Below are 13834 nucleotides of genomic sequence, written 5' to 3' on the forward strand. Positions count from 1 at the left end.
AAAGAAGTTTTAAATATTGTGATATCATAATCTCATTTTGGGTGACGCAAATCAACTATATTACGATGTATCAATGTGCAAAAAGCTTGATGCATGGTAATTTTATACCTGTAATGTTATATTTTACTTAAAATACATTTACATTGTGCAGTAACAATTGAAATGCAATATTTAAAACCACTATATTTAGTGGGAAACATTTTTCTGACTGGGTCATTCTATGTGCTTCTTTTAGGCTGCACCTTATAAACAGGGGCTAATACAGTAGATAAACAAAATTTCAATTTAAGTTCTTTTTATGTGGTTCTTTAACCCTTGCCAACTATACTATCTGATCAGTGTCCTTCGGATCAATGTAACACTACAGTTTTCAAGAAAGAGATACAAATTATATAAAAAATGCATACTTTTATCAAGAGGCACTTTATTAACAACCAAATTACCGGTACTATTGCTTGCGTTACACTACAACAACGAATGAAAAAAAAAAAGATTTCTAATTTGGTCCATGATTGTATGAAGTTTTACAAATGCATCCAGTTTCTTGAGAAAAGTACATCTTTTAATGTCCAGACAAATCACACACTGACAATGATGGTTCCTGCATCTCCAGATTGAGTGCAAGCCATTGCTGTTTAATGTTTTTCATCATTTCATATTTGTAAGTTGTGTCTTGTTGTCTTTGGTGACAACTTCTAATAGACTGCCATTCTCTGGTCGACCATCATTGGTTGCCCAATCAAAGAACAACCTGTTGATAATAAAACAAAGATACAATTGTAGTATGAAAACTTGTTTAATATGTAGCGCCATCTAGTGGTGAGGTGCTGCAGTAAATGGATGATGGCAAGGCTGGCCTGTATCATCAAGGTGTCTCATTAAAAATAGTGGTAATATGAGATTCGCTAAATCCTAAATGAGTGCTTTCAAAGTCAAGGCTGCATTTTGCTTCTTGTGGAAGAACCTCCCATGCTAAAAAGATGCAATATGGATGGAAACATACTTGTTAAAACTGTTGTTTGGTACTCAAAACTGTAGACCAAATTGAATTATATTTTATCAAAACCATTAATAAGTATGTGTAATGATTGTATGCACCAAAACAATCTCTGCACATGCGTATTAGAGAATGTCATTGTTTCTACATCAAACGAATACTGAGATGTGTGCTACAAGAACAGAGTTTCCAGGTTTTGATAAAACATAGTTCAATATATTCATCCACTGGCGGATCTAGGGAGGGGGGGGGAGGTATATAAAAGCATAGACCATGTGATAGTTGTGATTACTTACTTTGCTATGTATTCCAGTGATGTCCATGTACTGAAATCTGCATTACTCATCCATTTCCTATTCATTGGTGTATCCAAGGTAACGCTATCATGAAAAAGAGAATGAAACAATGTTAAACGAAAACTATAGGTAGTACCGAATCATAAATACGATGTCATTATAATAGTGCATATGTTTGCATAATAGATATTGTCAAAATCTGTTAAATATATTAATGATTCAGTATATAATGATATTTTTGGCTTCTGTGCTCTTCTACATGTATTGGAGATACACTTCTAATAGAGAAAATATGGTATGGTTGTTTGACACATACACTGTACATGTGTCTTGATACCACTCTAATGTAACATCATGCTACATTTCATGAATTCCATCCTAATAAATTGACATTGTATTAGACAAGACTACATTCAACATCAGTCTTTCAGATTTAGTGACAATTTATCTTGTCAATGGTTTACAATTCAAACGACAAATAACAAATTTAAATTAATTAGACTAGTCTTCCCGTGAGTGCTAACTGATACAGAACATAAATGATGTTTCTCAGCTTCTGTGAGTCACACATTGGAGGGGTTTGTGGGGGGGGGGGGGGTAATTTATTTATTTGTTCACAGCACATGAGATATATAATTCATACACAAGTGTTTGCTGAGAATCATATTCTTGCATATTAATTAGGTCACATAACCACCACCCCTGATTTGTTTAGTTGGAGACCCATCAAAATATGAAGCAAACATGTGCTGGTAGTTTTCTAAAAAAAAAAAAATCACCAAAAACAATAAATAAATATAGAGAATTGAAGTTATCATGAAATGAACAAGCTAATAGAGGCCAACCCAAAATACCTGCAGATCAAGTATCAACAATCCGGTTTGCGGTTCAAAAATTAATTGATGGATTTCACGTACACAACCGACAAACAATCCACTTATATGAATAGCTAGATCCATCATCTGACAGCAGAGATAAATTGAAAGTAGTTGTAGATAGAGTTCAAAGCTGTCATTGGACAAGAATTCCACTAGAAAGATAAACCTTTGTCGTATTTACTTACGGTAATATGGCAGTGACACATGCTTTTTCAGGTAAACCACTTCCTTCAGCGGCTAAGCTTTTCACCAATTGATGAACAGCAGCCTTCGCCATCCCATAACCAATCATACCTACAATTAAATTAAACTTAGCTCAACTATTAGTACCTTGCCCATTGTGAATCAAGGTACATGTATAAACATAATAGCCTAGGCTATTTATTTGTGTGCATTACACTCGTGATTGTCGGTTATAATATAGATGCTGGGTATTTAATCAAACTTGTACCATAATTTTATGCTGCTAAGATTAGAGATAATCCAAGGATGTGCCGCTTGACAGCGTAATTCTAGTGGTCTGACTATTAAACACTTGCCTTCCTGATATGCAGCACAATATCGGACTGTGGCAGATACGGGTTTCTTTGTGAGCTTGCTATGTAAACAACAGGTCCTTTCTTTTTCAAATATATCAACCCATGACCTTCAACCTCGCTCAATAGCACTTATTTATAAAATTAATAATCTGAACATCACTTAATTATTATTAGATGAACTGTATTAATCTCAAGGCTCCTCGTAGATTAATACATGAATTGTATAACAGTTTCCAAAACAATACAATAATGTAACAATTAAAAGTCTACTGGGAAAGTACTGATAAAAATTTAGACGAGAAAAAATACTCACTAAAAATTTGGCAGAAACAAGGCTTTTTACTACATATCAGGTTACTGCTTCATCTAATTAACAGATCTTTGAGAGTAAGATCTGTGTCTCAGAAGTTCCAAAATGTTTGCTTATAACCAATAAGCCAAATTTCCAAGTATATCCTGGAAAATTGTGCATGTTAGTCACACGAAAATTGGACTTTTATCGTGATTGATATACAAGTTGAAGTCAATGACCTCGTAAACAATGACAGATCAGATCCTTTTCCTTTATCTATGATATGGGCAAGGTAATGAAACCATAAATAGACTCCAGTAGTTAACTGTTCACCCATATAATTATTGTTACAGTAGTGGTTGTTGCGCCGGATCCGCAATTGATTCAGTTCAGAGTTCAAATCTTATCTGGGAGATGAACATCATAAATCACACTTGACTTGTTGGCTAGAACCGATCATTCGCACCCAAAAATAAAATAATGGTGTTGTTTGTTGATGTTGATATTAAATATACATGCATGTATCCTGTTAATAAAACAACTTGCGAACATTGTTGTCACAGAAGATCACCAGCCATTACTGATCAATAAGTTATATTTGTTATTTAACATTCACATGCTGTTTGGCAAAAATGTAAACATATGTCATCGTCATGGCCTATAGCCTGGATTAGTATACCATAGACTCAATGAAGAGACCAGATACAACAAGTTTCATTCTATAATGGATGCAACTTTTGGGGATTCTTGGATAAGGTTTACAGGTGCTTGAATTTCATGATATTAAAAAGAAGCATTTCATTGTGCAGTGTCCATCTGTGAATGTCTGAAAACACAGACAGTAACAAGTGATTTGTGTTACACTGCTTTACATGCATGATACATGACAAGGTAGATGAATAACTTGACTGCTTGATCACGTTAACACTTTCTAAGTGTATGTCTTCCGCACTTTATTTCACATGAACACTTTTTAGTATAATTGAGGACTTACTTGCCTCGTTTAGTAAAATTTCAACACAACAAATTTGCAACCACCAGACATACAGGATATGTGATCCCCGTCAAGGTCATGCATAAATTAAGAACTACCTGTATAAATTCTTACCGGCTGTTCCATCTAAGGCTGGTCTAGCTCCAGGCAGTGTGAGTAAACCACCATCTTTAAGATGTGTAGCTGATATTTGTGCTGCTAATGTGGAGGACCATACACTCTGTTTCCACATCATGTCACAATTCTTCACGAAATCTAGAAATAAACAAAGTATGCTGTTGTTGTCTAGTAAAAGAAAATGTAAGGAGCTGATCCCCTGATTTACAAATATTTGCTGCATGATCTGCATAACATTTATTTTTTCTGTGTAATTATAAGTGATTGCTAATGTAAATTCTTGTCATCAGGTGAGTCAGATAATCTTGACAAATCCCAAGATAGGGTTTTCCCTACCAGGGTGTGGAGTTTTTGATAATTCTAAGTTAAAATGGAGCATTCTATGGCTTCCTTGGGGCCAAAATTACTATCAGACAGTTCACAGTTAAAGACTGTGGCCACATGTGATCCCTGGTTAATCAAAATTTTATGGTTGCCGGAGGATCTGCTCCCCAGGGTAAGGGGGCACATGGCCATGGCATGAGGGCGCTGCGCCCCTGTTCCCTTGTTTAAAAAAATCCCTGGTATGTATAGTTACATTGTACCTTTACTTGCAGCATTGCCACCAGCCCATCCACCAGCAACACACAGGACTGCATCTAATTTCTCTCCTTTCAATGTATCTTCCACACTGCTGGTAAGTTGTTTCTCTTGCTCTGTCCAGTTATCAAGGTTTGTCAGTATAATGTTAGCATGGGCATCTTCATTTGGGAATAAATCTACAGATGCCACCCACTGTGTGAAATTAAACAATGCATATACATTAATTAAATTTGAAAGCATAAATTGGAAACTGCAAATTTTACAACCTTGAAAGAAAAACACTTTATTCTCAATTCAACACATTTTCACCAACAAATTAAAAATTGTTTATCTCTTCAAAATCAAAGCATTTCAAACATTTCCTAAAATTAATGCATAAAATTTAAAACACACGCAAGTGACTTTTTAGTCTCTGTTCAGGCATAGCCTGAAAGGAGACTATTAATTCTTATTTCTGGATTCCTTCTGTCCACTTCCCTTTATGTCTCTAACATTTTCTCAGAAATTCTGCAGCAGATATCAATGAAACTTGGCAGGTTGAACAAGTCTCCGTTGAGTACGCACATAATTTTTTTTCCCACATCTGAAAATCCTATGTGGGTCTTTTTCAAGATTTTCATCCAAAATTACCTCTCCCTACTGCACTGACGAGCAACTGAGCATGCTCAGAATAAATTGATTCGGTTAGATTGAGATTGAGATTCATGAATTATTGATTTCGAATTCACAAGTTTTACCAAAATGTATTTGATAAACATGATAATACTTGCTGTGTAATTATATACACACAACAACAAAATAAACAGTATTAGCATTCATCATGGTGACACCTATTTTCCACTATTCATTTCAGTTCTTCGTGGATGCTTTCCGCAGGCAATCTATTAAACTATAGATTTTAGGATTAATTAGGCAGTATTCTGGCATAAATTTTTTATGTGAAAATTTGAAAAAAAATTGAATCTATAATACAAGAATTGCCTATGCACACTACTTTAAATTGTACAGGCAAGAACTACAAATAAAACTAATTTATTCCTGACCATTAGGATATTGCCATGACAACAGTATGACAATGCCATATATTGTATTTTTTCTATTATAAGTCAGCCAAACATCGTGTTTATTGCATGCTGAATCAGTTGCTCTTGTTTAGGATGGATTAATTGTCTTTTTCTCTTTTTTTTGAAGTTTTGTTGTTGATCGTTAATGAACATTATTATTATTATATGACTTACCGGATTCGGCTGATACCCCACCCATCCTAAACTCCGCCCATGAGCAATGTTTTGGTCCACACATTGCCTGACTGAACCAACAAACATTTTTACAGACCCCAATTTTCCCGTCCGACATCTTGCATCGAGCGCGCTATTTCAAATATGATGCTAAAAATAATTCACTGTGAAGTCGAAAAGCATAAAACTCCAATGCTGTATACAAATTGTTGTTGCGTATTATGATTCGTTAATACATTTCACTTGCGTTTATTACACTTGAATAAAGTCTACGCTTAAAAAGAATGCTATTTACGAAGTTTAAAATAGCCAAGCCTTTCTGATTCGAGCCTCTTGGTTGGTATCAGTAATGTTTAATCTTTGTCTGTATCGTATTCCAGACAGACTTGCTTGCAGTCTGTTGCAATTCCGATGAAAAATTCTTGAAAAATAAATATAAATTGCGTTATTGCCATCAGTGTAAGCCCCCCTCACATTACCAGCCAGATTCGGGATTGTAATGATTGACACGTGTAATATGTTTCAAACAATCAGAAGACTAATTAACATATCAACTAAGACCATGGAAACCATACACACTTTCTTAGATAACTTAGATCCCGAAAACTTGCGTTCTCGGAGAAATGATAGTTGTTTTACTCAATTTTGTTGGCGTCAACAACATGGTAACATAGTGCGAGACAAGTAAACACGGGTACGTGCAATGTCCGGTTTATTGTTATGATCCGTGGCTCGGCTGCTCCACCCACCGTATGACGTGTATGCAAATTTACAAGCCCGAATCTGGCCGGTAATGTGAGGGCGCTTACACTGATGGCAAGTCTGTTGGGATTTCGCGGTCAAATGACTTTCGCGTTCACCCCTCGTTTACACAATTTATATTTATTTTTCAAGAATGTTTCATCAGAATCGCTACAGACTGCAGGCAAGTCTACATTCCAGACAAAAAGTTCAAGATCGGTAAACAAGAAATGGACGAACTAAAATGTCTCGTGTGTTTCACATGCAACATGATTATTAAAAAAACAGCGGTCATGTACGTTCTATAAATCTAACCTTGCACACATAATCTTGTATTGACGTGTTTTTGTCCAAAAAAGACGTTCCCTTTCAGTTAACCCCCAGTTAATTCTTTGCGTTCATGGTATTTGTGAGAGTTGAAAGATTTTCTGAACAAATAACAAGTAACTATATTGAGGTTATTAGAGAGTTCAGTCGAAATAGACGTGAATAATGCGATCGAGGTGTGCTTCCTGGAGTTTATTATATTATAGTAAAATTTAACTTGACACATGGTATGGTTTATATTACATATTCACTTCATTTCGAATAAAATAACTCACCATTGGAACACCGATGAATTAAGTATTTTAAATAATTTTCTTGACTTTCCGTTGATACCTGACTACTATCCTTTTTAATGATTTAAATGCGCCCATGTTTATGTTTGCGTAATAATTACGAATGCAATATTGAAATATTCACAGACCCAATACCCCGGGTCGGTGCCCTAACAATAGTAAAAAATAACTTGAGTTTGCGTAATTATCATGAAAGCAATACATTACAAAGTTGAAATATTCAGAGCCGGTACAATATTGTAAGCAAATTTGCGTAATTAGAAAAGCAGTACACTAAGTAAACAACGTTGATATATTCAAAGCCAGTACAGATTTGCATACAAGTTGCGTACTAGTAATTACTGTACCGTTGGATATAATAACAATTCTACTAGATCGACGCGCGGAGCACGAAAGAAAAAGGTTGCTACGGTAACGCACCAGTTCAGTGCATGACTTGGGGTCAAATTTCGGCCAACACACACTTGGTGTCGGCATCGCCGCGCAGCAAGTTTCGCAAAGAAGTACTTGAAGTTCAATTGCGTCCTACAATGATGTCGCTGATCACTCAGTTGTCGCAGCGTGTGTTGTGTCATGTCCATGATGCACCCCGTTTCGACTTTGACTTGCTTATCCTTCTTAGTGCATGTTCTTGTTCACGTAAAATTCGACCTCTCATCAATGTATTAAAACACTTTGAATTTATACTTTGCATGATTATATTTGGTCAACGCGAAACATTATTTTTTCTAGACCATTTTTATCAGCGCAGGGTTATTTTTTCCAGACAAGATGGGCTTCCTAATATCAGCCATAACATCGCCCAGGCGATCTTTTGGTCCACATTTTTCTAAAATAAAATCGAATTCTCCACAAGATCGCCCAGGGCGGGGTATCAGTCGAATCCGGTAATTTGACAATAGGCACACCTCTTATTTACATAAGTATGTGCACTATTAATAGAACAAATATGGTGAATTAAATTATTAAAATTATTAAACAAGCAGCCAGTCGGCTGAGATACATGTAGCTCCGCTGTTAGCAATGCACATTTCAATTAAAGAACAGAAGATATCATTAGAAAATGAACAATATGTATAGTATCAAAGCAATGGGACTTGCTGTTTTCAACAAGAATTCAAAAATATCACTTTTCACCAAAAATGACAAAAACAATAATCAAAATTAGATAATTGAAGATATCACCACGAAATTAACAAATCTGAAAGAGGTCCACATGTAGTACCTATATATGTAATATCAAAGCAATTGGACTTGAGGTTTTTAACAAGAAGTCGAAAATATCACTTTTTACCAAAAATGACAAAAATATTCACCAAAATTAGAGAATTGAAGATATCATCATGAAATGAACAAATCTGAGAGAGCACTACCCAAGGTACATATACATATATAAGTATCAAAGCATTCAGGCTTGTAGTTTTCAAGAAGAAGTCGAAAAAGTAAAACATTGACACGGATGCCGGACGCCGACGAACGCCGACGACGGACAATCACTCATATGATAAGCTTCGCAGGACAAAGTCAACAGCGGAGCTAAAAAAGGTTATACATAGACTTTCATAATACATTGCCATGACATCATATTTACATATTATTCACATTGCATAATCTTTCAATAAATTTGAAATGATTAAATCAGAATCTCCAAGAGAACACAAAATAATTGTGATGTCATAGTATGGATGCCTTTACCAAATCTGTTATTTAAATTGGCTTGTGTTCTGGTCAAATTGAAAACCAAAGAAATAATATCAACAGGTTGTAAAAAGTGTTCTTTTTATCTACAAGTGCGATTATGAACTCTGCCGAGGGGAGAATATAATAACAAAAATATTCTGCCCAAGTGAGTCCAGGAGGAAACAAAAATATAGAGGAATGTCACCCAAGAAAAAAAAAGCTTGCTTAGAAAATATATTTTGCACAAATTCTGCATATCTGCCATAATTTTAATCAAAATTGTAAATGCCTACTTCAGAACAAAATTACGGCAGAAAACACTGAAACACTGTCCACACCTTATGAACATAAAAAAATCAGTTGGAAAGTTTAAAAAGAAATAGTATTAAAACCTATTTTACTGCTAACAAATCACACCAATATTGTTGTTAGCTGTGCATTTGGTATGACCTCTGGCATTTTAAAGAAGGGTCTATGCTTAATGCAGTTTACTGTGAAATTAACATGAATAAACCATTCTACATGAGGGGTGTCACTGTTCAGAGATCATAATGAAAAATAAACCTTCCAGTTGATCATATCAGAAAAAATACAAAATTAAATAAACATTTACTACATGCCATTTTTGGTGCATGAATCAGAAAATCACACCACCTGCATCGCTATTAACATCCCATTTGTAGAAAAGATTTTGAACTTCTATCACAATCAAGCAATATACCTGGGACTGTGATTACACTACACTTATACTTGTATCTTTGTGAAGAGCTTCACAATTCAAGTGTGCTATATTCATTTGGCAATGATTACTCTTACTGCACATAAAGTGGACACCATGGCAACTCAGTTCCGGAACTGTTTTACTGTATGAAAAGAATAAATCAAAGAACGAGAGGCGATGTGAAATACCTTTGTTGCCCACTAAAACACAGTAGAATAATGATGAATTTTGCGTAACAGGATCATTTCTCAGAGTTGTTTTAATGGTTATTCATGGAACAGGAAGCAGAACCCATAGGGCAACTCAATCAAAGTGAAATCATACACAATAATGCAAGTGAATTTAACAGTTTAACATGTCTTGGCATTAAGATTAGAATAAAGGGATAGATATTTATACTGTATATCATGACACATTTCTATAAATTGACCTGAATATTAAAATGTCTAGTTATGCAATTGTGTTTCCCCATCCCGTTCCGATTTTATGTCTTATAGTTTAAATGTTGTAGTATTTAATTTACAAATATTAGACTGTAATAAAATAAAATTAATTGCTTTGACAAAAGAATAAATCTAGTATTGACTTACTGATACTGAATGCATGAATGGTAAAGGGCAAGCTGGAAAATATATTGTTCGCGCTGCGCGACGACCACCGCCATTTAACACTGTGTGTACACGATGGCAGTCACAATTCAACAACCCCCTCCCCCACCCAGAGTAATAACAGGCGATTACCAGACTTGGTCACTAGTGGAGTCATTCTGTTCCAACTGGAGTTGTTGCAGATGTCGCCTGTTTGAGTTGTAACGACTTAGGTACTTCTATAAACAACCTTATTTTTGGACACTCACAAACAACACGTGACGTTGGGTCAAATGTGGGCGTGTCCATGACACGTGCTGACATCAACAAATGCTATTAATCTAGGGACCGGGTTGCATTTTATTTTAGGAGCGGGTGCATCCGCACAGGTCACGATTTCCTTGTTTTTAGTGTTATAAATAACCTGTTTTGTCACTAGTATAACATATTTCAAGTGCGTACTCATTTATAAATACACTTACCCAGTCCTTGTTCTTGAAAAAGTTAACAATTGTTGACCCGAGCGCTCCTTTCCCACCATACACCAACACACGAGGACTACCGGACGCCATCTTCCCAGTGACTGTTTTGGTCTCGGACTCCCTAACTCTGTCAATGGTCTCACAAACACGGCGCTGTACTATATGCGTGGTAAGACTGGCAATTCTTGTCAATTTATATTTGTCATTTTTATTGGGGACATTGCCATACCACGCAAGTCACAAATTCTCCATTTATTTATATACATATATCAGAGATAAATTAAATGTGATTTCATTTATTGCTATGAGCTCCCGTGTGCGAAGCACAACGTAGAGATAATGAGTTTTGTGTTTGTCCTGTCTGTGTAAATGTGTAAGCAATATCTTGAACACTTCTCAGCAGAATTTAATAACGTTTGGTACATTGGTACCTTGTGGTAATGCGCAGGCATAATTAGTGTTTAGGCCAAGTTAAATAGCTAATTTGTGTATTAATGTAGGCTAAGATTGTGAGTTATTACAGTGCACATACTCTACAAATTGAAAAGGGCAGATACACCAACCACGCCTTACAAGAAAGAAAATGCCAAATTTGCCAGAATGGAGAGATTGAGGAGGAAAAACATTTCCTCCTAACATGTTCACATTATGATGCATTAAAAAAAGACAGCCTAAACAAATTTCTTGCAACACCGACCAATCAAAACAAAGAAGAAATTAGTAAATATACTTAAAACAAAAGACAAAAAGATATTAATTAATTTAGCCAAATTTGTATACCAAGGTTTCTTAATGAGAGAAAACTTCATTAAATCTAAATTACCAGCTACCTCATAAAAATGTTTTTTTGTTTGTTTTGTTTTGTTTTTTCTCTAATTTTTTTATTTTTTTTATTTTCTCATTTCAACTTTCAACATTTAATTTTATTGTATTACTAACAATGTCTCAATTAAGAATACGTTTATCAATAAAGATTATTATTATTATTATTATTATTATTATTATTATTATTATTATTATTACTTAGTATGCATGTTAAGTTCTGTCAACAATGGAACAGTGAGTTTACACACATACACAGTAAGAGGACTGGATGACTCTGAGCCAGGAGGAAAACATGTACCCAAGAACAAGCTAATAACTGTTTACGTCTTGTTTACTAATATACGCATCTCAATCAAATACGATTCGTTTTTGAACAATCATGGCTGTATTTGTTCGATTATTTAAAGCCGGAGGGTCGTCATCTGCGCACACGCGGGAATTGAGTCCCAAGCGACGATAACAACACGCGCTAAAACACAAAGGCTCATGGGTAGACGCTTGTTTGTTAGGGGGGAGGTTCCTATTGACGTGGGTTTGTTTATTGATTTGTAATTTTTTTGGCGGGCTGAAGAGGGCGCGCCAAATCCGCACGTGCGTTTGAGCTTGCGCTTTGAAATTCCTGTACTAGGTAAATATGGGGCACACGTGTGCTAGCAAACGCTGCCTCCTGCTCCCAGCAACAACACTTTGATGCCCAGATAAATAAAATATTAGTTTTCTGAGTTTTATGTTTCGATAAATCATACTTTATTTTCCAGACTAAAATATTTAAACAATCACATTCCCAAAGTTATCTAGGATTTGTAGAGAAGTAGTATATTGTGCGATAGAACATTGCGGGGGGAAATAGTAGAGGGATTCAGGGTATAAGGATGATGACAGGAGTGTCGTGTCAGACTGAACAAAATAGTGAAACTCGCTTGAGTTTAGTGATGACGTATTGTATAACACAATGTAAGATAAACAGAAACTGGAATGGTGAAGAAGTAGCAAGCAACATAATACAAGTTGGATTATATATAGCCTTAGTAGGATTCACGTGAACTTAACATTGGTCATTGGTCAAAAGTTGACTTGACATGTCTTCTCCCAGGTTCGCACATAAGGTAAAAATGGCTTGAATGGTTACAGCTGTTCACATATGTACAAACAATACAAACAAAGAAAGTCAGAGAAACACCCTAGAAAAACAATCAAATGTTGCTGGCTTGCAGTAAAGCTCTGTTTAAATAATATTAACTTGTTAATTAATTATAGCTCGTCCACAATCATTTTCATTTCTGTCCTAGTTCATATTGAACGTGATATTTCTTGATATAGTGGTTATCTCTGTCTGCGAGGTTATTTTACTTGATTGTTATGTAAATTCTAAATCACACATGTAAACAAAAAGTAGGGAGTTTCATTTGCAAGCCAGAAACATACTTTATACAAATCATTCTCTTCCTCTGTTTTTATTTTTATCTGTGATTACCTGCAAACTTATACCTGGGATAGCTATTGGTAGATTTCCAAATCTTAATTCGGGTAGATTTGTTAGAATAGAAACACGCTGACTAACAACAATATGCAATTTGTTTAAAATAAATAAAAAAAAACAGCTTTGATGTAATATTGTAAATAAATAAATAAATAAATAAATAAATAAATAAATAAATAAATAAATAAATAAATAAATAAATAAATAAATAAATAAATAAATAAATAAATGAATAATTAAATTAATTAATTAATTAATTAATTAATTAATGAATAAATAAATAAATAAATGAATGAATAAATAAATAAATGAATGAATGAATGAATGAATGAATGAATAAATAAATAAATAAATAAATAAATAAATAAATAAATAAATAAATAAATAAATAAATAAATAAATAAATAAATAAATAAATAAATAAATAAATGCGATCATTCTTCTTCCAGTACACTAGTACAGTACATAACACATACATAGTAAATGTTTTAATTACGCTAACGTGGTTTATTTCTTTATTGGTGAAAAATCAAAAGATGTTTTTTTAATTGAATCACAGCTAAAAATTACAAAATATTATGAAGTGATAACATGTGGGTGATAAAAATTATTTTTTATTAAAAATATGAATGTGGAGAAAAGAGCTTCCAAACATGGAATGTGCATAATTACGTGCGCTACTATTATTGTAGTATTTTCAATTTGTATGATCTGCGGAAAACTTCTCACTAAGCCAAGTATTAAAGAGTCTTTGGATTTTGTACA

The 13834-nt window shown here is 34.4% G+C and overlaps 1 protein-coding gene across 1 annotated transcript; it reads right to left on the reverse strand.

Annotated features, from left to right (window-relative positions):
- Positions 1–388: 388 nt before the first annotated feature.
- LOC100377104 (dihydropteridine reductase-like) lies at positions 389–10879 on the reverse strand. The gene is made up of 6 exons (XM_002742279.3): positions 10765–10879; positions 4698–4887; positions 4111–4251; positions 2357–2465; positions 1294–1377; positions 389–751 (listed from the first exon to the last, which is right to left on the reverse strand). The coding sequence occupies exons 1-6, from the start codon at positions 10852–10854 to the stop codon at positions 649–651; spliced, it is 717 nt and encodes a 238-aa protein (XP_002742325.1). The 5' UTR covers positions 10855–10879; the 3' UTR covers positions 389–648.
- Between the last annotated feature and the right edge of the window lie 2955 nt (positions 10880–13834).

This window comes from Saccoglossus kowalevskii, chromosome 10 (genome assembly GCF_978046115.1).
Source record: "Saccoglossus kowalevskii chromosome 10, keSacKowa6.1, whole genome shotgun sequence".
NCBI classification, from domain to species: domain Eukaryota; kingdom Metazoa; phylum Hemichordata; class Enteropneusta; family Harrimaniidae; genus Saccoglossus; species Saccoglossus kowalevskii.

What these genes read in the sequence shown, in the direction of transcription:
- LOC100377104 (XM_002742279.3), bottom strand. Translation starts at nt 10,854, where the DNA reads ATGGCGTCCGGTAGTCCTCGTGTGTTGGTGTATGGTGGGAAAGGAGCG. An exon ending in AGCCTTAGATGGAACAGCCG is followed by an intron (nt 2,466 to 4,110) that starts GTAAGAATTTAT and finishes ATTTAATTGTAG; the next exon opens with GTATGATTGGTTATGGGATG. An exon ending in TGTGTCACTGCCATATTACC is followed by an intron (nt 1,378 to 2,356) that starts GTAAGTAAATAC and finishes TTTTCATGATAG; the next exon opens with CGTTACCTTGGATACACCAA.